Here is a 25,435-nt window from a genome sequence, read left to right on the forward strand (position 1 = left end):
GGACATGACAGGGGCAGGGTGAAAACGGAGGAGGTGCCAACTTGGCAACGTGGCTGGATAGGAAAGGGCAGATTGGGTATTAGATCGGACAAGGGGTCGCTTTGACCTGGAATGGAGCATGAAGGATGTCAACTTTCCATGTGGCGTCTTCCCAAGGCGCCTCATAATGCCGTATGCAGTCGGCGTTCAATTGCTTGATGATCTCTCCGGTGCCCGAGGCAACCGTCTCTTTGAGTCAGGGTTGGAAGTATTGCTAGACAGCTGAGAGACGTAAAAAAAGCAATGGTAGTCTGGCTGTCAGCAAATATGAACCCTGGACGTTGTAGCACTGACCCTCTTCACCTGCTGCATACATCAAGGCGCCGTCCTCGGTAGACTAATGCAGTGTCAAGGCCCCTGGACAGGTTCCAGGGTTGCTAATCTCCACAGTTATGCGCCGGGGCACCGGAGCAGGCTGCCGGTTAAACCGCGAGAACAAACTCAACCTCAAGCACCACCAACTTCTCGCCTTAGGGAGGAGCTGGTGGCGTCAACATCCTCCTTTTGCCGTCATCCTGACATCGTCTGGAATTCTCGACTTCTCCTTTTATCTCTTTTTTTTTCTCTCTTTCATTTCTCTACATTTTAAACTCTTCTGTCCTGTTCTTCTCTCATCCTTCCTCTTTGGTCCATCATTTGTTGAACTCGCCTTCTGCTTCCATTTCCCGCTCCGCTATGATAGGTAGCGACAACTCCAGCTATGAGCTGGGCAACACGGTGGCTGTCGAGGCCCATGAAGCCGGCGTCTCGATGGAGGTCAAGCCATTTTCTGCTCGGTCTTCTAACGGCTACGCTGATAGTGATCAATTGGCGCGACTAGGCAAGAAGCAGGTTCTCAAGGTACGCTACCGCGTCATCAACTTTCAGCCTCTATTACATTAGCCTCATTCCATTACTAACTACATCGCTTGAATAGCGAAATTTTGGCTTCATGTCGATTCTCGGCTTTAGTTGTACCATCCTGATTACCTGGGAAGCTGTCACAGTTCTCTTCGCTCAGGGCCTCAACAACGGCGGCACTGCCGGCGTCATCTACAGTTTCCTTATCGTCTGGGTCGGCAACTTCAGCGTCTTCTCTACAATGTGCGAACTAGTCTCCATGGCTCCTACATCCGGTGGACAATACCACTGGGTTGCCATGATGGCACCGCGATCCTGCGCCAAGTTCTTGAGCTACCTTACAGGGATTCTGACGGTCGGCGGCTGGCAAGGCTCCGTTGCTTCTAGCGCTCTTCTCACCGGAAACATGATTCTGGGTTTAATATCATTGAACAACGACAGCTTTGAGCCCAAGCTGTGGCAAGGCACTCTGCTCTTCTGGGCCATATTCGTTTTCGCCGTGTCCATAAACACCCTTGTCAGTTCGGTGCTGCCCAAATTCGAGGGCTTAATCCTGATTCTGCACGTGTTGGGTTTCTTCGCCATCCTTATTCCCCTGGTTATTCTAGGCCCTCACGGAGATGTCGAAGAGCTCTTCACGACCTTCGTGAACAACGGCGGCTGGCCATCTCAGGGATTATCCTTTATGGTTGGTATGATGGGCAATGTTTTCGCCTTTGTCGGTACTGATGCCGCTTTCCACGTATGTTTTACCCTGTTTGAGAGCTTGCTTATATACACCCAGTGGAGGTCGTTACTTACTCGCTTTTGCAGATGTCCGAGGAAACTGTGAACCCATCTGTCGTGGTTCCCGCTTCCGTCCTACTGAGTCTATTCATCAATGGTGCTTGCGGTTTCGCCATGATCATTGCCATGGTCTTCTGCATGGGTAATTTTGACGAGGCTATTAACTCTGGTCCCGGCATGCTGGGATTTCCATATATGTATATCTTCAAGCAGGCGACCAATTCCACGGCCGGTGCTACCGTCATGGCTACAATTATCATGATCCTTGGAGCTTGCGCTACCGTCGGCATGCTTGCCTCGACTTCACGAGTATTCTGGTCTTTCGCCCGTGACCGCGGTCTCCCTTTCTGGCCCACCTTGTCCAAGGTCGACGACCGCACCACTGTTCCCGTTTGGGCTGTCGCCGTCACTACCACAATTTCGGTACTATTATCTCTCATCAACCTTGGGTCTCCTATTGCATTCATGAACGTTACGTCCCTTTCGATTTCCTGTCTCTACGCCTCCTACCTCTTGGTCGCTATTCTGCTCCTCTACCGCCGTACCACCAAAGGTTTCGCGTTGCCAGCTACTTCAGATCTCCCAGCCCTGGCTAACAGCACAGGCGCCGAACTCGTTTGGGGTCCCTTCCATCTTCCGGGCGCTTTTGGTATTGCGAACAACATATTCACCATCTGCTATCTGGCGGTGGTTGGCTTCTTCAGCTTTTGGCCTCCGGTGCTGAACCCAACCCCCGACATGATGAATTATAGCGTTCTAGTTACTGGTTCAGTTGCCATTTTTAGCGTTGTCTATTACTTCGTACAGGCCAGGAAGGACTATAATGGTCCCGTTGTGGAAATCTAACCGCTTAGGGCAAAGGGTCAGAAAGATTAGGGGGTCAGATCCTTCCAGCATAGCCTTCAGCACAGCCCAATTACATGGATGAAACTGTCAACAGTACGAGACTCACCATTAGATATTCATTTAGCTAGGAAAATCAAGAGTCTCTCGGTGATTCTTATCCATCTGTCTGGGTGATATATACAATGTTCGTGCGCCTGCGCAATCAACCGCTCGCCTCTCTCGCCGTCTTTTTCTCGCGGCTCTCAATAGTCTCGACAAAAAGAATATCCACAAACGGCAACGTATGGTTCACTGAACTTTTACGTGTCCCAATGTCGTTGGACACCCGTAAGTCCGCCTGCAAGTTGGTTCCGAAGTGGCCCATCGACTGGAGTTCAATCCCTGCTACCGGTGATGTCTTTGAATTAGTCGGTGCGATCGTGAGCGTGTCTGAGTCTTCCGATCCGGGCCCTTGCTCTGCTCTCGGCTTTCTTTCTTCAACGTCGGCCGTGATGTCTTGAAACATCATGATATCTCCACATGGCGGCCGGGCCTGTCGTGAGTTGGGCGACAAGGCGCGTCGTCCCCTCACCGCCGCCATAGTCTTGCTATTCATCCTCGTGGCCACTAAACTGTCGGACCGCCCAAACGGCCAGAACTTGGATAGGAAGCCAGGTTCGCTATCTGGGGATCCCTCACGCCTATCCGCCAACTTTACGACGTGTCCAAACTCTTGGTGTACCCTTCGTATAAATTCTTGTTGAAATTGTGCTGAGAACTGGCGCATCTTAAAAAAGCTAAGAGGCACAAATTCACAGTTGGGGCTCGACAGCACTGAGTGGATAGGAATCACCCGCCGCATCACAATCATGGTCGATTGCACCCATTCTTCATCGCCTCGGCAGGGTACACGAACCATGGTAGACGTGAGGACTGCGTCTTCAAAAAGGGGCTCTTGTGTCCACTCACACAGCGTCTTGATGGTCTCTGATAGTTGACCCGCAAACTCGATCTCCTGAGCGTTTTGCCGCGCCGAGATCTCCTCCTTCAGACTTTGAAGTATTTTGGAAACTGGCATGTTTTCAAACCGCCTGAGGAACTGTACGTGCCAGTTCTCGAGTGTCTTAAGTGGAAGAGCCGTGGATGGGAGAAGATGTCGGGCGTCCTTCTGTACCAGGACCTCGAAATCCGGAGCTGACGCAGGCTCGGATGGGAGAAGAATCCTATATGAACACCTGGGGGGTGCCTCGTTGTGCTTGGTTGTGTATGTCGACATGGATCGGAGTTTCGTCTCAAAATCGGAACTCTGAATCTGCATGCACGACCTGATGATATTGCTGACCTGATGGAGCTCGGCGAAACGATAACCGGCTGACACAAAACGCTCGGCGTCCCGATCCGACTCGACGCGGCGAATTAACAACATCAATAAGCCGCGCCCAAAGTCCTGCTGTCGAGCGTTGAGCCCCTTCTCTGCCATGTCAGAGCCGCTTTGGTTGTCCTCATGAGCGTCTCCCATTCCCCAAGAGAGACTTAGACGGGAGCCCATTCGAGATTGGGCTCGTGGCCACTTGCCGCCCGGGCCTGTAGGGATAATCTCATCCCACAAGACACCTACTGAGGTCAAATCCTCATGAAACCGGTCCGCAAGCTCGGCTGCGGCAAGACAGAAAAGTTCCTTAAAAACGACGTCGTAGCGTTCAATTATCTCTCCATACTCGCTAATGAGCTGAATGCCACGTCGTCCGTCCTTGTGAGTGCTAGAATGCGGCAACTGTGACATGTGCCGTCTCATACCGCCGACAAAGTTCGAGATAGTACTCCAGTTTCTTGATGCCTGGAACATCCATTGGAAGATTGGGTGACTGATGCTAAAGCCGTCTTTGGTATTCTAGCGAAGTGAGTAGAGGTTCATACACAACCTGGCAGAGTATATATGTCTACCTTTTCCAGAAAGGAGTCAGTGACAACAGCACTGGGAATGAATCCATCAGGGTCAATGAGAATTCTTCCGCCCTTGTCAAAGACGGCCGCTCCCAGTGTGACCTGCTGCGCTCGAAGGGCCGACTTTCTCATGTTCCTCGTGCGAATAATGGCTGAGGTAGCAATGATGAAACAGGCACCGAGAGACTGTTCTGGATTAGCCGCACTCTTCATGTTGTCAACTGCGGTTGCTTACTGACCAAACAGATAACCACAATGACAGTTGCACCTTTAGAGGGCTCGTTACCCTCAGACTTGATATCTCTGAGACGATAGCGAGTTCCAGTAGCGGCACACCAATGCATCCCTGATACAGCACTTGCAAGGACCGCAGCCGAGATGGCTCGCTTCTGCCACGAATTGGTCCACATAGCTCTAAAGACAAAGAACGTGAAGAGGGCAACATTGCTGGCAACGACGGCGATGATGGCAGATCCGACGACATAAACTGGCCGATATACACAGGTGTAGTTTTTGATAGACGCGTTCCCGAGATAGTGCATACTGCAGACAGCAATGCCGCAGAGAACACCGCCGACAACAACTCTCCACCAGGAAACGGCATTATTGGTGCCGATTGCGAGAAAGGTGACCAGCAAGACGAGGATAGGGATGAAGAAGGATACAGCTGTGAACCCCTCGAGTAGGCTATTTGCATCTCGGGTTCTCCGTTGGCAAGATCGATGGCTATATTTCCAATGAAATGCTAGTTGGTAGAACAGATGGTGAGCATTCGAGGACTACGTGATGAAGATGGATATTGTTGTTACTCACCATGCACCAGATGGCTACTCCGCCCATGGTAACAGCCGAGCTCACGAGTAACAGGCTGATTTGGTCAGTGCGATCATTCCAAGACATAATATGTGACTTTGAGAATCAAAAACACGTGAACATACTGGTTGAACAGGCCTCGGAAGCCGGCTCGTCTGTTGATAAGCTCAAGGCTCGAGCCTGCGCCGACCAGGCTGACAACGTAGCTGAGAGCGACGAAGCCGGCATTGTAGCTCTGGGGCACGATGTGATTCTGATACTCACCAAGCAAGTCGTAGGAAGTCATGATGAGACTAGAGCCCGCGGAAGAGCAACGGCAAGTTACTGACACCGTGCAGTAGAGTGCAAAAATCCTTACTTAGCTGGGTGGAACATAATGCGACTCGGGCGGCTCTTAACTGACACCTACAAACGGGGGCACGGCTTACAGAGTTTAGAAGCTCGGCAGCATTGCTTCTGGTTGAGTTTGGTTGCTAGGACAGGCTGGCCACGCTTTGGGATTCACTTGAGATGACTTGGTCATTCATTACGAAGTCGGAAGCCATTGTGGGATGCAAGATGCCCTTCCCGCTACCTGGATGACCACCATCAGACCAGGACTAACACCCAAGGACTAGCCAGGTGGGCTAACGTAAGGAGGGTGAAAGCTTGGTTGTGATTCGGGGACCCATTAGGAATTGAGACTGAAACGCCATCTGCGATCTCTCTTCCGTCTGGGGTGTTGAGCTAGCTGATCGGGGGATAGTAACCGAGCAGGCTTGCGTAGGGGTGGCTTGAGCTCTGCCCAGATGAAACAAAGATGACGGCGCTAAGTCAAGATATGAATTCACACAACGGGCGCAGGGTGTTTTTATGTAGGGACTGCGGTTGCATCGAAAAGCCTATCAACATGCCTGGTCGCCAAGCCAAAGACTTAAATTGGTGGCGGGTCCGGTTCGCGGTCAACAGGGTTTTACCCGTTGCTTGTGCTAGATCGGAAATAATACCGTGCTCGCAACTGGACCTCTTAACGCCCGAGCTTTGGCTGTTAATGATGTGCGCCCTTCGTCACTAATGTGGGGGGCTGCTGCAAGGGGCAGCCGCCTCTTCCCACCAGCATTATGAGAACCAAGGCCTGGAGGCGATCTCGGCGCACTCCGCTTTGGTCTCTGGCCAATGCTTTTCCGCATTCGTATGTTTATGCCGTTTCCAGCATTCACCCGAATCTTTTCTACGGCGCCATTCACCCACAAACTTCCGGTAAGTTTGAGTGGCTCAAGCGAACGCGCCAACCAGAAATGGCGCCAACGCGACGAAAAGGCCCAGATACAAGCTAGCACCACGCCGTCTCCGGAACGGTTTGCAACGGTCCCCTTCGTAAAGTTCGTCGGGATTGTCGTCGGGATTGTTTGTGTACCAGCTCATCCGGAAGCCTCTCCAGATAGAATTGGCGGATTTCACGGGGCAAGCCTCCGAAGCATTTTACTACGTGTGCCACGTCTTATCTCCCTTTCTCACATGCTGCCAGATCCCTGTTTCTATACACAACACGGCCGGTTGAGTACGTACTCTCTAAGCCGCGGAAAAAGATATTGGCTACAACGTCCATATCAGCCGTTGGGCTCGCCGTGCGGAACCACAATGCCAGCAGGAACAACGCGTCGCCAGGATTCAATAGCGCCTGGTGGGATGAATTGCTGGCCAAATTGTGCATATGGAAAGTTCCGCGCAACCCAGCTCAAGTTTGTGGCAATAGGGGGGAGGCTCATGGTGTTCAAATGCTAAACCCATGCACTCTAGTGCTGCCAGTGTTGTGTGCACATTATGTGAGACCCAGCGCTTCCACCTAGGTCTGCAGCCTCGCGATACCCTAGGTCCTTGATTGGCGAGGAGGCGCATCTTCGATTCTCAGCGGCATATCTTGGTGTCTGTGTTTACTATACAAACCTAGCTGAGACAACCGATATGAGACGCGACAAGATAAGACGCGGGCCTTCCTACATGATTACAAACCTTATTAGTTAGAAAATCCCGAGTCCCAAGGGGATGCGGCTCAAGGCCCCGCCCAAGGCTACATTCCAGAGCCTAAGGCCAGTCGCAAACCTGACGGCTTGGGATTATGTACATGCAGACTGTCCACTCCGCAGGTCCCCTTGTGTTTTTGACAAAACACTCACAAAGGGGTCTGTGCTCATATTCTTGTGCCTCTGTCGGCATTTCTCATCCGTGCGCGAGCAGCAGCCCGTGTGGCAACGTAACGCAAAACGTAAAAGCGCGGTGAGGATACCCTGTAGTTAGACGGGAGTTTGGGTTCACAACTTCGTCACCTTCCCCTGTATTCTTACTTTCTTGACACATAAATGTTAAGAAAGTAGCCTAGTCTTCACCCATTTGCTTAACATGTGTATTGTAAATCGTTTAACTGCACGCCGAGCAGCCGTGCTGCCCTCCTCCGAAACAGCTCGCCTATCGTGAACCGTCCAATTGGCGTCTTGCCCGCCTTTGGGAGGGCGGCTCAGACCCCTTCGTCGCCGCTCAATGCGGCCTCCTACGCTGCAGCTACCGAAGGAGCGCAACGCGCCGACTTTCCTGGCCTGCCGCGCCCCAACTCACGAAGCGGAGACAGTCCCATCTCTATTCTCGAATCAGCCAATAGACTCGCGCGTGAAGTGGGGACATACAACGCCAACCTGACTGTATTCCAAGCCTTTTGCGTATCATTCGCAAAGACTCCTTAACGATTCACCTCTGGACCGGAGCGGAGCTTTGCCGAACACTTTTCCCAGAGTTTCTTGGAATTCCGGAACCAGGCACTTGCCAACACCAAATCTGCTCCCGTACCGACCTACAGCAGCATTGCCGCCGCGAACCTCGAGCGCCCTCCCACTCGGTCTACGACCTTAGCCACAAACAATGCTCCCCCATATTAACATCAACAACAACAACAAAAAAAGGCCAGTGTCTCCAGGGACAACCGGCTCCGCTTGCCTCACTTCCCGACAACCTCCGCGTTTCGTCCGGCTCGAAGCCGAGGCGCCGGCCAGAAACCAGATCGGCTATGCCATCCGGACCCATATTTCCGGCAAACTGGGTGTCAGACAATTGGCTCCACAGGGATCTTTGATGGCACCAGTCAACTTATGAGAATTATCTGAAGAACAAAGGAAAATTGAACAGCCATGTGTTTAGGCACAGCTATTTAAGCTCATATCGTTAGGATTAGAATCTTTAATGCGATAAGCTGGATGTGAAAACGGATACACGACCCCAAAGTACGGTCCGCGTTTCATATCCGGTCGCACGAACCTAGTGGTAATATGCGACACTGGGCATCGACCTTGGCCGGATCCCGCAGGCGATCCAGGTCAATACTGGATGAGCAATTCGTACGACTGGCTCAACCACCCGTGATCTCCTGATCCAACGACTTAGACGAGCAGATGAACTCCTCACCGCGCGCGTACGACCACTGCTCATCCAACAACGCTTCGACAGCGACCAAGCAACACCGCTACAAACAGCATCGAAAGAGGAATCAGCAACGGCTTCCCATCAATGGCTAAGTACGGTGCCACAACATGCCTTGATTGTATACTCAGACGGTTCCCTGTCGAAAGACGGAACCGCCAGCTATGAGTTCACCATCCGGCAGGGCGACCGGTCAGTTCTAGACGGCTCCGATCGCCTAGGGTCCGCCGAGGTCTTCGACGCAGAAGCGACAGGGGCTCTCAGAGGCCTGCAAGCCGCGCTGAGCCACCCTGATTCGGCGACACAAGGCATCGTTGTCTGCCTCGGCAACCTCGCTGCCGCCACCCGCCGGCGTGCCAAGTTGAACGATGGATTGAAGCCAAGCAGCGGTGGATTTGACAGCCAAAAGTGTAGTACCACGACACGAGATGAGGCAGTTAACAAAAGAGTAACAGACGAAGACTGATGGTCCAGTCGCGTTTTCATTAATAGAATAGAAGCATTAAAAACCCTCCCAAGTTGTGAAATATCGCCTAGAAAATTCACCGTAAAACACGCGTACTTTGCTTCAATGCCTTCAATCAACGAGCCGCGGGAATACCGTTTCCAGCCTCGAGGGTATCGTTAGAGTTGGTCGAGCATCGCCGGTCCTTAACAAACTTGGGCCACGTGTTGGTCAGGACGAGGTATTTGATGCTTCCTTCAGCATCGTCAAAGATGGTGGCGTTGAAGCCCTCGGGGATATCCCCCAGTAGAGAGCCTTGTCGCTGATGGACCCCGAGCAGTTGTTGATCGACTCAGTCTGCATGATGCCCGTCTCAGAGCCGTGAGCCGACGCCGCAGACGACTTGGTCTTTGTCAAGGTCATCTGGAACGAGTCGAAGGGCGTGGCAGGGTCGATCTGGCGCTCCTCGCCGTAAAGGATACGGGCCGAGCTCTCGAAGACAACTTCCAACTTTCGGAGGTCTTGCGAGGACAGATTGATCTGGAACTCGGCGTCGCGGGAGCTGGCGAAGTTGGTGTAGATGCGGAGGGCGCTGTTGAATCGTTCGCGGACGAGCTCTTGGACACAGGCGTCCTTGATCTTCTCGGGGTCGCGGACGCCAGCGGGCAGCGAGGACTTCCACTCGGCGACGGCTCTTAAGAAGGCGATGTTCTCACCAGAGAAATCTCGGAGGGCGGAAAATTGCTGTAGTGGCTCGGGGTCTCGCTTAAGGACGTACTCCAGGGCCTCCATAGTAAGAATACTCTCGCCGGAGCCACTGCTCTTGCTGTCCTTGGACCAGGAAGTCAAGGCGGAGCCGGCAACCGTGGTTGATCCAGTGACCATTGACCTGGCGCCCCTATCGACAACTCTCTTATTGAGCTGCCATTGGGCGATAGAGTCAAGGGTCTCCTGTCGCAGGGTCTGGTGCTGGATAACCTCATAGCAAGGAAAGAAGACGGTAAATATCTCAAGCAATATGATTGAGAGGGCAATCCTTAGCAAACGGTTAGTCAGAGTTCAATGCCTGACGGAAGTATCATAAAATGTGCCTACCATTGGGGAGGAACCCAGACGTGGTTGACGGGAGCCATACCAGGAACATACAAAGCAATCAGCCACATAGGGGTAGCATGAAGACTATGTCTAGGTCAGCTTGGAGTCGAGCATAGCCTCAAGGGAGACTGGCTTGGAAATGCAGCAAGCTACGGTTTGAGTCCTCCATCCCTGGGTATCGTTGATATCACGAGACTTCCACAGAATGTAGGGGGCAACGATCCATGCCCAGAAGAACTGCCAGAAGACGGACGGCCACCTGGGTACGGGTCAGTATTTGGATGGCTCTCGGGGAGATATTGGGCGTACCATTCCCAGCCGCGGCCCATCTGAGACTTTTGGTAGTCCTCAGTGCCGGTGACTTCAGTGCCGGGGATGCCAAAGGAAGGGTGGAACTTTCGCGAGATAAGAAACATAAAGATTGTGAGGAAAAGCTGTGTAAGTTAGCCATGCATCCAGACCGGTGGTGCAGCATAGTGTCGTACCTGGAAGGCCATGCCGAGACCGACAAGGACAAGGATCTTCTTGGTGTAATTGAGTGTTTGGAAGCGACCCTTCGGGCCGGACTCGGATCGGCGGGGCTTCTCGTGTGAGCTTGCGGCGAAGAGCTCCTTCTGGGTCTTGGCTACATGGAGGAATCGGCTGTTGGAAGCGTGAAACAGAGCAATGCCGAAGGGCAGATAGGTGCTCATGACCCAGTATTCGACCTGGGGTGTGGCTAGGGGGAACCAGACGTAAGCGGTTTGGACGGCACCCCAGTAGAGGTGGAGGAGGATGATGGCAGTAAAGGATAGCGGCAGGCCTCGGATCCTTAACAAGGGCATATTGCGACGACGCCATAGAAAGTACATCCCGCCGGCGAGCATGAAGGTCCAGGCGAAGGTGAAAACCATCCAGAAGATGCCGAGGGCATCAAGCCGAGGCTCGGCTTTTGCGGTATCCTTGAAACCCGACTCCGTCATTATTCGATGTTTATTGAGAGAAATGTGGGAATCGGAGCTGTACGGATTGATTGGAGGGCCGGCGGGGAGGGAAGAAGTAACGAATGTGGTTGCAAAGGGATGTGTAGCCTCCACAACCTCTGTAGGGGAGAAGGGGAGGTGACAACATGTTTTGTATTGTTGATTGATGGAATGTAAGCCACCCCCTGGTTCCAGCAGAGAGAGCAAAAAAGCCTAGCACGAGAAGCACCAAAAAGGCACCAAGAGAGAAGATAGAAATGGCGCGGCCCATCTCCTCAGCTGCCTCCGCGGCGGTCACGACAGGGTAGTCGGTCCAATCAGAGCACTTTTTAGTCACAATACCTTGGTTTCCACTGTCTTCCACCCCAGGAAAGAGTAGACTGGTTACAAAGCAATTACAGCACGCTCCCTGAAGCCCCCTACAGTAGGCGCTAGCTGTTAGAGGTATAACACGGGGGCGGGATGCGGACTGGATAGCCCCGGCCATATTCCGGTACTTGGCATCTGGTCGGGAGTCCGATCACTGGGGTCAGTGCCTTTACTTCTAGTGGTAAAGGGCGACAACCAATGTGCACGGTGGCCCTGGGCTTCGGGAGGGGAAAGCTTGTGCCAAAAGCCACAGCGATTGTTCGGCGCGTCGAAGTTTTGTCTTTTTGCAGCCCTCAACTGGCGCTCGGTACATCGCGTCACCAAGTCGACAATGCGCTCAGGGCCAGTATTGGCGCCGCCATGACGAAGTTGGGAACTGATGAGGGCATCAAGAATCTCGTTGAGGCACAGGAGCCACCCTTGACACGCGAGAGCAAAAGGTTCCTGTCTCCCTTGTTCTTCATGCGGCGTGACCGTTTGATGACTTGTCTTGTCTTGGGCTATCACAATCAAGTCCTGCTTCGAACAGGCCGGCGATGTCTACTGTCTATCGAGCGTTGGTTTTTGGCTCTTCCGTACAAGGATTAGAGAATCTTTTGCTGCTGCTCGCTCCAGACCTGCGAGCCGATGCGATGCGAACCATCTCATTCATACCTTCTGTCGAGGCCTACGGGGAGGAGAGCAGGGAAAAAGTGTCGGGATCTCTTTGATCACGTCGGCGTTGTGTTGCATTTCAGCAAACTCCACCCCTGCTGATAGACAAGATATCGTGAATACTGGACTCTTTCTTTATTAGTATACTTTTATTGGTTGCTTGTCGTGGACCACGATACTCACCCATGCCACTATTCACCCGAGAGGCCTATCATCACACGATTGCACTGTCAGAGCCACTTCGCTCTAGACCTGTTGGAGCACGGGCTTCTTTTGCGTGTCGTCGATGTCCTTCAAACAGACACAGACAATGGCTTCCATAAGGTGTGGCTCGTGAATATGATTAGCAAACGTCTTCGGATCTGTTGGAAGTCGTGTCGGGGTATCCGGGGCGTGTTTAGCGCTTGTGAGGCCTCGTCGGGTATCCGGACCGAAGGCGATAACGCCACATCGGGACGGCTTCAAGCTGGACATCTAGCAGTCAGCAGATCTTGATGTGCTAAATAAGGCCACTACCTTCTCGTCTCATCCTCTCCGCCGGGTATTTTCTTAACGAAATGTCAACGCGTCAAGGCCTAAGACCGGCCGGCGTCTAGACAAGGATGGGCTAATCGCCCGATACTGTCGTCATTGCCTCGTAGCAAACGCTTCCAGGCCGTTCTGTCCGTGTCAAAGCTACCGGCTTGCTTAAATGTAGTGTGAAGCTCTGATGACTTTGACGTCTGCATTGGCCCTCTATCAAGGCGACCATGCAACGGTTTCGATTCCAACTCGTGAGAACGGACCGCGACAGGGGCGGGGACGCGGAAGCAGGCGGCCCGTGCTTCGCCAGGTCGCATTGGGGGCGATTAATAGTACTCCGAACCCATCCTTCTAAAACTTAGACAGGTCCGTCCAAAACTACATTTGGTATAGCGCCTCCGCTCTCTATCTTCCCCGAATGGCAATGAGATTAGCTCTGTAGTCCTGATACATCGTGCCTAGCTATGTTCGTCTATTCAGCCTAGCATCGATCATAAAGTTCCAAACAGTTAAGCTCCAGCCCAGCTAAGCTAGCGCAAAAGCGAGGACCATAAGTATTAACATGCAAAAATAACGTGCTTTTATTTCCGTGACTGAACGATGTGTCTGGGTGTTTTCGGAGGAGCACCATTCTCATCCATCCCATTGCCGCCATGTCCGGGCGGTGGCGCTTCGTTTAAGCCGCTTAAACATACCGAAAGGCTGCAGGGTGAAGAGCGCCACAGGCAGGATTCAGGTGAGCGTTACCAACGGCATGAATATATGAATCCGGAAGGGATTTACGAGAGACGAGGTCAGAGCACATTGAGATGGCCTCGCAGACATCGGTTCTCATCATGATGGTGCGAAGAACGATCCTCCTGCAGAAGCCCCGGCGCTAGCGATGAAAGACACACCAATAAACGAGAACACGGGGTGAAGGGTCCACCCTCGATCGTGAACACGGCTTCATTCACGATATAGCATAAGCGGCAGGTAAGAGCCTCGCGCGGAGCACTTGATCACGAACCAAACGCGCCAACCCTTGAAACCCTTAGCTTAAGAACGAAGCAAATTAATGGGCTTTCTGGTATTACCGCAATACCTAGACAAAACTACCCCGCGCCCTTTTCACGAATTTGTGGCTTGACTCAATACCCTCATGCCTGCTCTACCAGCAGCGCTGCCCATAAATCAAATGCGATCGAACGAACTACCGAATAAATCGATCAAATATGCCAAAATCTTATTTCAAATCAAATAAATACAAAATCCCGAATTTCAAATGCCATTTGATATATTTCAGCCGAAGGCTGACTCTACATTAATCCATAAGTTTCCAGAATAATGAGGGTTTGGTGCAGACAAGGGTAATATAAGTTTCCCGGGCTCTGATTGGCCTAAGTTTTGTATTGCCAGCCGCAAATCGTTCGACAATTGGCTGTTGGCTCCAGAGAAGTGGGTCCAGGCCCCTCTACACCATCTCGCCGTTTGTTTACGAAGATGATTTGTTTATGTTACACTTGGCTGAAGACAGCCATTTCGTCCGCTTCAACGCTTCTGCGTCTTCTTTTCGTTAGGCAATGGGTCCTAAATCTACTTCCCGGTAGCTGTATAATGGACATAATTCCCATTGTCTGTGCCCGCTGTGGCGAGGAGAGACCGGCGGGCGACTTCGTCAGCAAAAAGGAAATCTGTTGGGAATACGAAGAGCTGCCTTGATTGTCGTAATAAGAACAATTCTCATGTCAGCTCTGTCTCCCCACTCTGTAAGATCAATACTAGCTAAATGAAGTATTCCAGATCCAGAGACGCGACCTTGACGCTGAGAAACCTAGCCTCAGCTGAGAGATGTGCCCCGAAGAGAACCGACCGGGATGCTGGCTTATCGCCTCCTAACGAGAGATCAGGAACCCAGCCTACGTCGCCAGAGAAACTACGGCAACTTCATGCAGCTAGGAGGCTATTCAGAAGTCACTTAGCCAGCCGCACGTAGTGCTGGGGACGCCAATTCCACCAACCCAACAAAGCACGCGACGTTGCCGTGCTCTAGTTCCCTCACCTCCCCTGCAGCCAACGGCCCATCCAATCGCCTCATATTCTGACCCATCTACTGTCCGAAGCAGCACAACTGGTTTGGGTTACTCTTACTTGGCTGCTAGGTTCCACAAGGCCGGGAAGGACTCGCAAGATGATCCCTCCAAGGCCGTGGCGAGGGCGAAGCAGGCCGCTATCCAGCGCGACCATCGTTCACGACGCCGTGCAGGGGAGGCTGTGTCACTGACACCCACAATATCTCAACTCGGCGTCTTTGGAGATTTTGAGGGTCCTAGAGAAGGTATCCTTGTCCTGTGGTCCCAGTGGTTTGTTCGGGCTAACCACGAAACGTAGACGCGAGTCAAGATCGACTACAGCCGAGTGAGCTTCTAGGAGGGGATGAGATAAGGAAGGAAGGAGATGACAGGGGCCAGTTCTCTGAGTCCGATATTGACGCTGAGGACTACTTCAACCAAGATGAGGGATCAGCAGCTTCGGAGACGACAGGTTCTTATACGGGATCCCCTACAAGACAGACCACGGTTCTGCATAATTCTAGGTGATTCTGCTCGCGACAAGAAGAAATGTTACAAAAATTGCTCCAGTGCGTAAGTATTGTAATGGTTGTAAATAATTGCTTGGCCCGCGGACTCTCAGCCTTCGGCTGATTGTACCCCTTGCACCACCGCTCTAAAGTGCAAGGGGTGACGTAGTATTTTTAATACGTGATATGAGGTTATGGCCCAACCAGCTAGGCTGCTGGGGTGAGCTTACCCGGAACCTAGTGTGTGACAGAATCCTGTCAGCGGCCTGGCCAATCAGAGCCATTGCCCACAGTTGCTATGAGTGCGCTACCTTCAGACCTCACTCTAAATGCGCTATGGACAAAGTAGCTTCTTAATTTCCCTACTATTCGCCCCCATATCATCAAACAACGTCTTTGGCAGTTTATTTACTTCTCTCGACGCGTGCCAGCTAGCTCTAATGGACGCCTAACCCAACGGAACCCCCCGGCATTATGCTTCCTTCCCTACCCTCCGCCTTTGCTCTTCTCCGACCGCCGAGGAACTTGGCGAGTCAGTTTAAATCGACGACATAGACGGCATTGCCAGACTATCCTACCGTTGCAGATTTCCCGCAAGCTATATGGAGGAACAAACGATATGTTTTGGAAGAGTTCTTGTCTCGAAAGGGCTCGAAGGGACGGAAGAGCTGGATCAAGCGCCATGGTTTTTTTCTTGTTGAAGTTGACGCTAACGACAGCCCGTTGTGTTGAAATATAAGACCCAACAGGCTCCTAGGTCCTAACCCTCTTTGTTTCAACAGGTTATGAGCCCGGTAGCCTAGCGGATAGAGCGTAAAACCAAACGGAAATGCCGAGGTTGCGAGTTCGATTCACACCGAAGCCGCACTTTCATTGCACCGGAGCAAATTTCCTATTACATAATGACCTAGAGCCCATCAAAAAGGTCAAGTTAAGTCTTCAGCTTAAAAGAAATATCCCGCCTATTGTGTCAGTGGGAGTGTTGAAATATAAGACCCAACAGGCTCCTAGGTCCTAACCCTTTTTGTTTCAACACGTTGAACCCTTACTGGGCCAAGACCCAGAGCAGCCCTCCATAAACCGTTCCAGTCTGCGCCGACGGAAGCCTGCCAGGCAATCAGACAACCAGGTAGCTGCCCAGGCACCAGTCGCTACCAAGCCCATCCGGAAACCCTGTTCCAAGGCAGCTTCTAGACGCGTTCCGAGGACTATCGCACGCATCAAGGACTTGGCTGGCGTCGAGATCGCACGCGTTGAGGACGCTCAGGAACGCGCAGACCGCCACGCCAAATGGAGAGAACACACCGACGCCCTGGCTGCAAGTACTCAGAACCTCGACCAAGCTCAAAATCCGCACATCGCTGCAGCACGCCTGTGGTCAAAGACAACCGCCGATTTCACCAAGTCTCACGGAGGCATCAAGTACGAGCGCAAGTTCAAAGGCCCGTTCACCGGCAAGCTCGTGTCGCAGGGCATTCTTATTGATATCGACGGAGAGGAACATGCCGAGTATCGGGTGCTTGCTAAGCTGCCTTAATTTTTTGGGCAATGGGTATCGGGACAGGGCTGTTGCGGCATTTCTCACGCACCACACGATTTTCGGAGGACAGGGTATTGTTTTGGTGGGCGGGTTTCGGCCTCGTAAACTCGGAGGAATTTGTTTTCTGCAGCGAGTACCATGTTTTAGTTCATCTCAAGCCAACTACCGATTCTCAGTGGCGATAGACTATCTTGCTGGAATGCGACGCCGTCCGTGGACCCAGCATCGATTGCCAAGTGGCTTTGTTGCCCAAAACCCAATTCCACAGCCAAGTTGCCCCCAATGCCATCGTATCTGAAGCCCTCGACTCCTCTCTTGGCATGAGTGACATATATATTGAATTAATAGACAGCACATGCTTTTTCAAGCTTGCGATCAATCTCGTGCTCTCGAAAATTGTTCCTAGGCCATTTGTAGGTCACACCGCTGGACTAAAACTCACTCGGGTCTCCCCGCTAAATAAAGCGTCGTCGGATGCAGATTCATTGTGCCCAGCCCTAACTGAAATGTAGAGACGCGCAACTGGCCTCGAAATAAGATAGCCATGCAGTGGCTCAGCAGAAGGGCGTAGTAGAAGTCTGCCGTTGGCGAGGACGACAACCGTAGCTATCCACGCCGTCGTTATGGCGTGCTCGGACTCTCGCATCAGCGTCAGCTGACATGCCTCCAGGCTTCAGCTGTTCCTCTGTAACATCTGCTCTCTGTGCTGGAAAGCTTGAGAATACATCCTTTCAATAGTCAGATGCGGTCCGGATGACAGATACAGCGAGCTTCATACGACTTGCAATTGCCAACCACCCAATTTCTGCCTGGCTCAGAGGAAGGCAGAAGTGGGCTACCACGTACGTTGGGAACAGACGCTCTGCAATCAATTGGTACAAGGGTTATCAGAGCGAGGATGATTGCACAATTGTTGCTGCAACAAGGGATCAAACTAGGCGTCCCATTGTCGCCTTCGATCATCCACATCGATGTCGCTGGCCGTTTCTTTCAAAGCTATCTATATCCTCTGATTCACTGTAGCTTTCAGCCCGAAAATGGACACGTTGGAGATATTTACTGAAAGGCAGTCTTCGATGTCAACGGAAGATGATCCCGCTGTCTCCCGGCTTCACGGACGGTTGGGAGCGACCTTTGCGGAAGTAATCGAGGTTTGGCGAGATAGAGAAGACCAGCAACCGGCCTTCCAATGTGGAAGAAAGTTGACCTGGCACGGCTAATCACATGATGCTTGATCCTTGTTTATTTCGGTTCAAGTACTCAAAAATGACCGCTGCCGAGATCTTATCTTTAAGGGACGATAACAGATACCCGTCAAGTGAAAAGATAATATCAGAAGAAAGCTGTCTCGTCTCGGTGCTCCGGTACTCCCTTGTACAGAAACTCATCATATCCTCCAAACACAAACCCATACCGCTTGTAGAACCGACAAGCCGGAACATTGTTGTTTTGAGTTTCCAATCGAACCCCTGCTACTCCAAGCTGGCGGGCCCATGTGACAGCAGCGTCGAGCAGTCGTTTTCCGTGCCCTTGGCCGCGAATACTCTTGTCTAGGGCGATGTCGTTGAGTGTGACGAAATTGTTCCACGATTTGGCTGCATGCGCATACCCTAAGACCTGTCCATCCCGATTCACTGTGAAAACGACTGCGTCGAGGTCATCCAAATTGGCAAAGTCCTCCTCATCGAATCCGTAGGTCTTCAACTTCGGCGTGGTACGAGTTGTGATGATCTCTGTGTCCTTGGAGAGATGGTCGTAGGGTTTGGCGACGACTTCACTAATCTCAAAGGAAAAGTCTCGGCCGGCGACTTTCTCCTTCGTAAGGCTCCTTGATTTTGTGATTTCCATCTTGAAGGTGCTGATTCCAAGGATCATGATACTGAAGGATAGAAAATGATTGGGATGAGCCATGTGTTCTAGCTTTGATCTCAAATGTTGAAGCGTCAAGGGCGTACGACCTTCGCCGGTGACTCATCATCTTGAAGAATCAGCTGGAAGAAATTCAACCAATTAGAACACCTTGTTAGCCAGATCTTCTGCTTGCCCAAGAAACACACATTTTGCAACGACAGCACGTTTTATGTTATTTCGTTATAGCCAGTCAAAAGTGTTCAATAAGTCAAATGCAAATGCAAATCGTGGTTGTGCGATAAAGCTTGGGTCAAACCCTAGAGTCCCCGAGCTGTCGACTTCCTGGTTGAGGCAGTGATCCAGCACGCGCTGGATGACGACTTTGCAGCTAGCAAATAGTTTACCATTCGGTGCAGACGGACGAACCCACTCCAGGAACCCAACGACCAGGCTCAGCTGCTGTATCAGGCTCGACCGTGTCAAACGCGGATTCTTGGGGTAGGCGCCTTGGAACGTCGGCTTCAGCAGCTCCAGGCACAGCACTCCGCCTCCGGGAGCTGCGTAAGCCATTAACTAGATACTTCATTAGCATTCAGGCCAGCTTGAGGTAGGGCCACGTACAAGCCACTCAAATTCTTGCCGGATATTGGCGAAGCGATCCTTGTGTGTCCAGAAGAGCACAGACAGAGTAGGCGTACCGCCCGGGAAATCTCCAATGAGCCCGATGTGACTTCCTTCTCTCTCAACGCACCTCGGAAGACGTCTACGAGGCAGACTGCGGAGGCTACGTCGTCTGGACGGTATCCCTCATCGGCTGCCTCTTCTCCTTCAACGACCGCGGCTGGGTCGAGAGAGTCACCAGCTAATCCCCTTCGCCCGACTTAGCGGCCCACTGTTTCGCATCAATCTTCACGTCTTCGGCCGATCGGCGCAAGAGTTGGACGTTATCCACCAGAAATAAGACCCTTCTCGGGAGGCAAGCCTTTTCTCTCTCCCAGATTGCATTCACCCCGCCGGACGAGTATGGATGAAACTCTGCCAAGGCACGAAGATCGACAAATGTTGCACCGCCGCCCTGATATGCAACAACTCGCCTGTCAGTCACTCACTAAACCTCGTCGGGATGGCACTCACCTCTTGTGATACGTGTCATCGGTCTCCGCAAAATCCATGCTCAGGTACCCGTCGAAGACCACGACTGCCTGCTTGCATGGCCGTCGGAGTACCTGCACCCACGAAGACGAGTATTGGCAGGAACTGTCGAATTCCACCTCCCCCCAACCGGCAACGCCTCTGCCCTTGCGCTTCAACACGACCAGCGACATACAGTCATAGAGGGCCAGTCCTTCAAGCACCTTCCCTCTGAAGGGATACGCTTGCAGGTAAGTCAGTCTCTGTCCTGTAGCCCCTAGCAGTACCGTTTCCTCGACGCCCGCCGCAGAATCCTCTACCCGGCTTCATTTCGGAGATGGGCCCACCGCCTAAAGACTTGCCAGTATAAGGTGCATACGTTCAAGAAGACCCAGGCGTCGCCACTGCTGAACTCCGTTTTATACCCTCGCAAGTGCACCACAACCTCTACCTGCGACAACGTTCTCTCAGTAAAGACCCTGTTCGCAACCTTCATCAGGAATTGTCGCGTTTTGTTTTGTCGATAATCCCTCTGGGTCGGGCCGGGCTCACATGCCGGACTCTGAATCTCTTCGTTGCCCAAAGAGGGTATGAGTTCCTTCGCTGCAGCTGCCCGCTTCCATATCGGATCTTCAATCTTGGTGACGTAGTTCGCCAAATAGAAGATAGCCGCGAGACTTTTGCACTCGGTCACGATAAATGATATGCCATGGTTATGTCGCAGACCCACGGCCATGGCCTTGTTCCATCGATTCACCAGAGCGTGGCTGCGCCGGACGTGTAGGACACCATCCTCATCAAAAGTCGTCTTCTCCACCAACTTCCAAGGTGCTTGGAACCGGCACAGATCCCTCTTTCCAGCCTCTCTCTTTATAGAGTACTTTACGCAAGTGGGGCTGTGGACGTGAATTTGTGCCGACCCGGCACAAAAGTTGGCTTCCCCCTCAAATGACGCGGTGAATTCCTCGGTATTGTTGACAAGCGCAGATATATCGGAGGCCACGGACCTGCCGACCCGCGCTTTCATGAACGCATCTTCATCAAGGTCCTGCCACATAGTATCAATATGTTGGAATGAGAAGATGCAGGTTGCTTAATTCATATCTCAAAGTGAAGTAGGGGAACCACTATTTATGTACAGGCACGATTTCTTGTAGAATGTTCCTCCTTCTTCCACACCTTGCCACCGACTTGGTCGCCTCACACTTGTGATCTCCAACATGTTCCTCCGCTTCCTCTGGAGCAACATACCCGTCTCCAGCAAGGTCTCCATTGTTGCTTACATCTTTACCTGTAAGCCCACTGCTCCCTCCCACTAGAACTCCCTCTCCAAGTTCGTCAAGCTAACCATTGCAGACTACGCCATCGCTGCCGGCATGCTGCTCACCATCATCAACTACGTCCTGGTCGGCTTGTTCTTCTACGATCTCGACCACTTCTATACTCCTTCATGGGGTCTCTGGGTGTCTCTCCTGGTTGTTTTCAACGGCGTTGCCTCCGTGTCCTTCAGCATGACCCGCCACCGGCTCAAGGAGAAGTCATTCTGGGTCACCATCATCGAGACCATTAAGTGGCTGCCCTTCCTGCTCCTCTTTTTTGGTGGCATCAGTATCAACTGCGCCAAGGCACTGCTGTGCCACGCCTTCTCCATCAACATCGAGTGGGCCTCGACCTCCAAGGAGCTGGGCCCTACAGGTATTTACATTGGCCTCAACAAAATGATGCACCGCTTCAAGTACACCTTCCTCATCTGCATTGTTATCGCCGCAGGCATGATTTACATGGCCGTCGGTGCGCCCTGGGGCTGGACCATTGCCCCGGGTGAGTTCTCCACTGGTACGTACGCCATCGTGCCGCTGGCTGTTCAGGTGGTCTGTTCGTTCACTCTGCCCTTGTTCCTTGGCTTGACATAATCGGGTGCACCCGTCGGATCAAGTCAACAATCAAAGCCCCTTTCAACTCTTGCGTAGATGAGAGGGAATTTGGACGCCTCCATCTATACTTTATTCCCCATTGCTGCGTTAGATTCCCTTCTTAATGGATGGTTTGGACGGATATGCTTCGCTACCACATTGCTGTTTTGAGTTATAATATTCTTGAGCGTTTTTCATTTTGTAGAGATAGAAAGATCGGGCGTCGGTAAGCTTAACATTGAGGGCATTTCTTTATAGACAGTTATAATTTCAGTAGGATTTAATAGAGCTGTCGATTGTATTAGCTAAATATTTGCCAGTCTCATGGTCTCAAAAAACGAGTTGTGCAACGGAGGGTGTGATCAGAAGAGATTTCATTGCGCTGCTTGATTCCATCTAAGGGAGCGACGAAGGTCGGCCTCTTATACCTCTATTCAGTCTTCCAATATCATAGGCAGCAGCCTGCTGCCTGATGCTAGTTGTGGTCGTTCACGAACATCGTGATTCTTACCTTATTTCTATCCTCATTCCAACAGCGTCCCACGTTTAGACGCCCCTGGGTTGACGCAGTGGCGTGGCTCCAGGTGATGTCACGCAGGTTCCTTCTTGGTGAAAGCCTCACCATCGTATTTTCACCAATGCCAATGGCTCTATTTATTCCCTTAGGTACAAGAAACTCGCTTCCCCGCTCAACTCGCCATATGTACTGCGAAGAGTGAGCCGCAATCTACCATCAACCCCCGAAGTCCAGCCCGCCACATTTTCAACAAACAGGATGTTCCAGGCTGTCGACGGCCGTCATGCTATCGTGGTGCTCGAGGCTCGTATGGTGGTTGCAGAGAATCCGGGGGAAAGCTGCACTTGAAAACCTGCGCGACTTCGAGTAAATCGTCAGTCGAGAATGCCAGTAACGCCAACGTTCTTTCTCGCAATCTGGTGATGGCATACCATAGAGGACAGGTACGAGCGCGCCGCTCAAGCCATGGGTCGATGCACGCTGGGTGGAATACGTGCCCACAGGGCAAGAGGCGCAGCAAAACGCCATCAACAAAACCTTCCGTGCAAATGGGACATTCAGATTGGTGGCCGCATCTTGACTCTGACTGTCTCCGAGTTGGTTTTGAGTGCCGGATGAAGACCTCTCTTGGAATCTGTATCCCGCCGTCGCTCGGTCGGCGTCTAGATCTCTTATTTTCCGTCTCGAATGTATGAGCATCTCCAAAACGGCTCGACCGGGCACGATAGACGACTGTTGGAATATGGTGGACAGTGTCCCGGCCAAGGCCGCCTGTGGTGTTAACGGTGGCGCTGGTGGCACTGGCGGAATGGTGCATTCCCTCCCGGAGAATTCTAAGGGGCGAACCTCGTCTGGCGATACATGCAAAGCCGCCGATAATAAGTGCAAGAACAATTACCAGAATGATAGATACCGTGGTTGGTGTCCTGTCGAGAGTTGACGAAGTTTCGTGGCCATCAGCCATATTCTTGCGACGAGCTCCAAGTTATTCAGGACACAGGAGACCCCAGAGACAGGATTATAAGCGTCTCTCAGATTGGAAAAGCAAGTCATGGCATGGCTTCAATGGCCTGGGTTTGGCATGTAGCGGTCAGAAGTCGAGAAGTCACTGTAACATCATTGTGCCGTTGTGCCGTTGTCCAGCAGCCGTATTTGCCCATTGTCTGCGTCTCGAAAATGCTTGATAATATCGCTTAGAGATCGTTGGTCCAACCCTCTCATGTGTCATCACGGCCAGGGTTCTGTTCTGTAAGAGAGACTCGTTTTGGGTGTCGGCCCAAAAAATGCATTTGGATGAGTGATTTCTTATCCCTTGTACAGGTACATGATGACCATCGGCAGCGCGTTGCACGACCACGTCGCTTCGAGCTCCAAACCAGTAGAACACGCACGAGGATAAGTATTCAGTACAATCCACAATGTATCTCTTCTGTTGATCAATGTCTTGATTTCGCCCTGCGTCTCGGACCCCAGCAAGCCATGCGACAATACGATCCAACTAGACGATGAAGCGGATGGACATTTACTGATGGCAATGGGGAGGCAAAAAGACTGCACTGGACCTCCTCTGTGATAATTCACAGCCGAAAACGCGATCAATTACGCAGGGTAGGCTGTGGGACATCAAAAGTTTCCCGGCTGGCTACGCCCCGTCCCTAGCAATTTGCACGTGGTTGCCGAGGTATCCTGGTGTGTGAAAGATTTAGAAGCGCAGGAGACAAGCCTTTGGATCTCTTCTGCGTTGTTGGTTTTCGAAGCCTTGTATCTTCTTAACTGACTTACAGCAAAGAATAAAGATTTCTAGTTTACGGAAGAACCCTTCGTCCCCGCTCAAGAGATGCTTTGGTGGGTCCGTATCGAGGCCGCCCGTCAGGGGGTGTGCGGAAAAGATCGAAGCTCTCGGTCGTAAACTCAGCTTTGGTGTCTTCTACGTACTGAGCGTGACGTCGGGACCTTTTGCCCTTGCTCCCTGATCCGGAGTGGCTGTGAACAGCAGCTCCCGTCGGTGATGAAGGGATGGAGCCAACTGAGCCATTTTTCTGAACCAATGGCCTTTGTGCGACTCGAGGTCGTCTGATCCTCTTCCGCTGGCGTGAGCTTGATGCTTCGGACGCCGACGAGGGCAAGCTCAAGCTGGCATTCGCCCTCGAGGCCCACACCTCCACCCCTCTTCGACACGAATTTCGCTTGCACTGCGGGCGCTCTGGACGCTGGTGCAGTCGCTTGTCACAACTGACTCAACTCGTGGCGCGGAATGGGTCTAGCCAGATATGATGTGGATGGGAAATTAACTGGGTCTGTTCCCTTAGATACGAGGAAGGGAGAAACAGAAAAAAAAAAAAAAAAAGGAGAAATTCTTTTGCCACACAGATAATCTTGTGTCTACGATTGACCAGAATTGACAGGGTTGAAAATAGACAATGTCGCATCTGTCACATCCTCTGCATCTTTTTGCTATTGAGCTCTGTTATTGACTTGTCAACGCCTCAGGCTGTGCGCTACTCTACATGGAGTCGATGCATCGAACTATCACCACAGTTCGACAATCTGCGTGCGTAACGTCGCCTGGTCAATTACTGGACTTTCAGACTAGCGCTCGTTGGATCATTCATAGAAAGCACTCAACCACGATCACGTGTGGACTTTTTTATTCTCCGCCCAATGCGCGTGAGTCTTGAATATCAGGACCTTCTGCTTTCTAGGTCGGTTTGCTATGGCTCGTCGACATTATTAGCTCTGTCGTTGATCCCGTTGGAGGGGCATCCAACGATTCCACCCTTCTGTGCCTGGAAAGCTAACGCTGCTTTCCGAGCCAAGTCAAGGACAGCTAAAACGGATTGCGTTGCAGTTGATGTTGTCGTTACAGGTGCTTTCTTCACTTCCAATCCCTGAAGGGATCTGATGCAGAGCTTAGGAGCCCTATCGTAGGCCGCGACGGTGATGCCTGTGGAATGACGTCTCTGGGTGGTCAATGCGGATCAGAAAGGATGATTGTCTATCGTGTGATGGCATGCAGGAGCTGCAGGTGCTGCAGGTGCTGAAGGTTGTTGCTGGGTCAATTTTCCGACAACCGTTTGGGTATTGGTCAGCACCATCCCGGACTGCGCCCGTGAAACGGTGGGAGTTCCGGACTTGGCGCGTTCAGAATGTACGGAGCACCCATGCATGGGTGCACCCTACGG

General features: G+C 52.0%; 7 protein-coding genes across 7 annotated transcripts; 4 read left to right on the forward strand and 3 right to left on the reverse strand.

Moving 5' to 3' along the window:
* Positions 1-714: 714 nt before the first annotated feature.
* On the forward strand, positions 715-2,511 carry MRS44_013920 (uncharacterized protein; the record flags this gene model as incomplete). The annotated part of the gene is made up of 3 exons (XM_046278899.2): positions 715-879; positions 956-1,621; positions 1,693-2,511. 3 exons carry the CDS (start codon positions 715-717, stop codon positions 2,509-2,511), a joined length of 1,650 nt encoding a protein of 549 aa, XP_046127012.2.
* A 202-nt stretch (positions 2,512-2,713) lies between these two features.
* Positions 2,714-5,533, reverse strand: MRS44_013921 (uncharacterized protein; the record flags this gene model as incomplete). The annotated part of the gene is made up of 5 exons (XM_065617359.1): positions 2,714-4,381; positions 4,435-4,620; positions 4,674-4,921; positions 4,979-5,121; positions 5,373-5,533. 5 exons carry the CDS (start codon positions 5,531-5,533, stop codon positions 2,714-2,716), a joined length of 2,406 nt encoding a protein of 801 aa, XP_065473431.1.
* Positions 5,534-8,543: 3,010 nt separating this feature from the next.
* On the forward strand, positions 8,544-9,160 carry MRS44_013922 (uncharacterized protein; the record flags this gene model as incomplete). Its single annotated transcript, XM_065617360.1, has 2 exons — positions 8,544-8,590; positions 8,659-9,160. The coding sequence occupies 2 exons, from the start codon at positions 8,544-8,546 to the stop codon at positions 9,158-9,160; spliced, it is 549 nt and encodes a 182-aa protein (XP_065473432.1).
* Positions 9,161-9,370: 210 nt separating this feature from the next.
* On the reverse strand, positions 9,371-11,196 carry MRS44_013923 (uncharacterized protein; the record flags this gene model as incomplete). Its single annotated transcript, XM_065617361.1, has 5 exons — positions 9,371-10,175; positions 10,235-10,318; positions 10,431-10,493; positions 10,544-10,668; positions 10,720-11,196. The coding sequence occupies 5 exons, from the start codon at positions 11,194-11,196 to the stop codon at positions 9,371-9,373; spliced, it is 1,554 nt and encodes a 517-aa protein (XP_065473433.1).
* A 3,269-nt stretch (positions 11,197-14,465) lies between these two features.
* MRS44_013924 (uncharacterized protein) lies at positions 14,466-16,838 on the forward strand (the record flags this gene model as incomplete). The annotated part of the gene is made up of 5 exons (XM_065617362.1): positions 14,466-14,489; positions 14,680-15,058; positions 15,112-15,264; positions 15,317-15,365; positions 16,391-16,838. The coding sequence occupies 5 exons, from the start codon at positions 14,466-14,468 to the stop codon at positions 16,836-16,838; spliced, it is 1,053 nt and encodes a 350-aa protein (XP_065473434.1).
* Positions 16,839-18,173: 1,335 nt separating this feature from the next.
* Positions 18,174-18,689, reverse strand: MRS44_013925 (uncharacterized protein; the record flags this gene model as incomplete). Its single annotated transcript, XM_065617363.1, has 1 exon — positions 18,174-18,689. One exon carries the CDS (start codon positions 18,687-18,689, stop codon positions 18,174-18,176), a length of 516 nt encoding a protein of 171 aa, XP_065473435.1.
* Positions 18,690-21,043: 2,354 nt separating this feature from the next.
* MRS44_013926 (uncharacterized protein) lies at positions 21,044-21,736 on the forward strand (the record flags this gene model as incomplete). The annotated part of the gene is made up of 2 exons (XM_065617364.1): positions 21,044-21,116; positions 21,180-21,736. 2 exons carry the CDS (start codon positions 21,044-21,046, stop codon positions 21,734-21,736), a joined length of 630 nt encoding a protein of 209 aa, XP_065473436.1.
* Positions 21,737-25,435: the final 3,699 nt, after the last annotated feature.

The sequence above is a fragment of the Fusarium solani genome, assembly GCF_023522795.1.
Source record: "Fusarium solani strain SB1 chromosome Unknown bctg00000009, whole genome shotgun sequence".
Lineage (NCBI taxonomy): Eukaryota > Fungi > Ascomycota > Sordariomycetes > Hypocreales > Nectriaceae > Fusarium > Fusarium solani.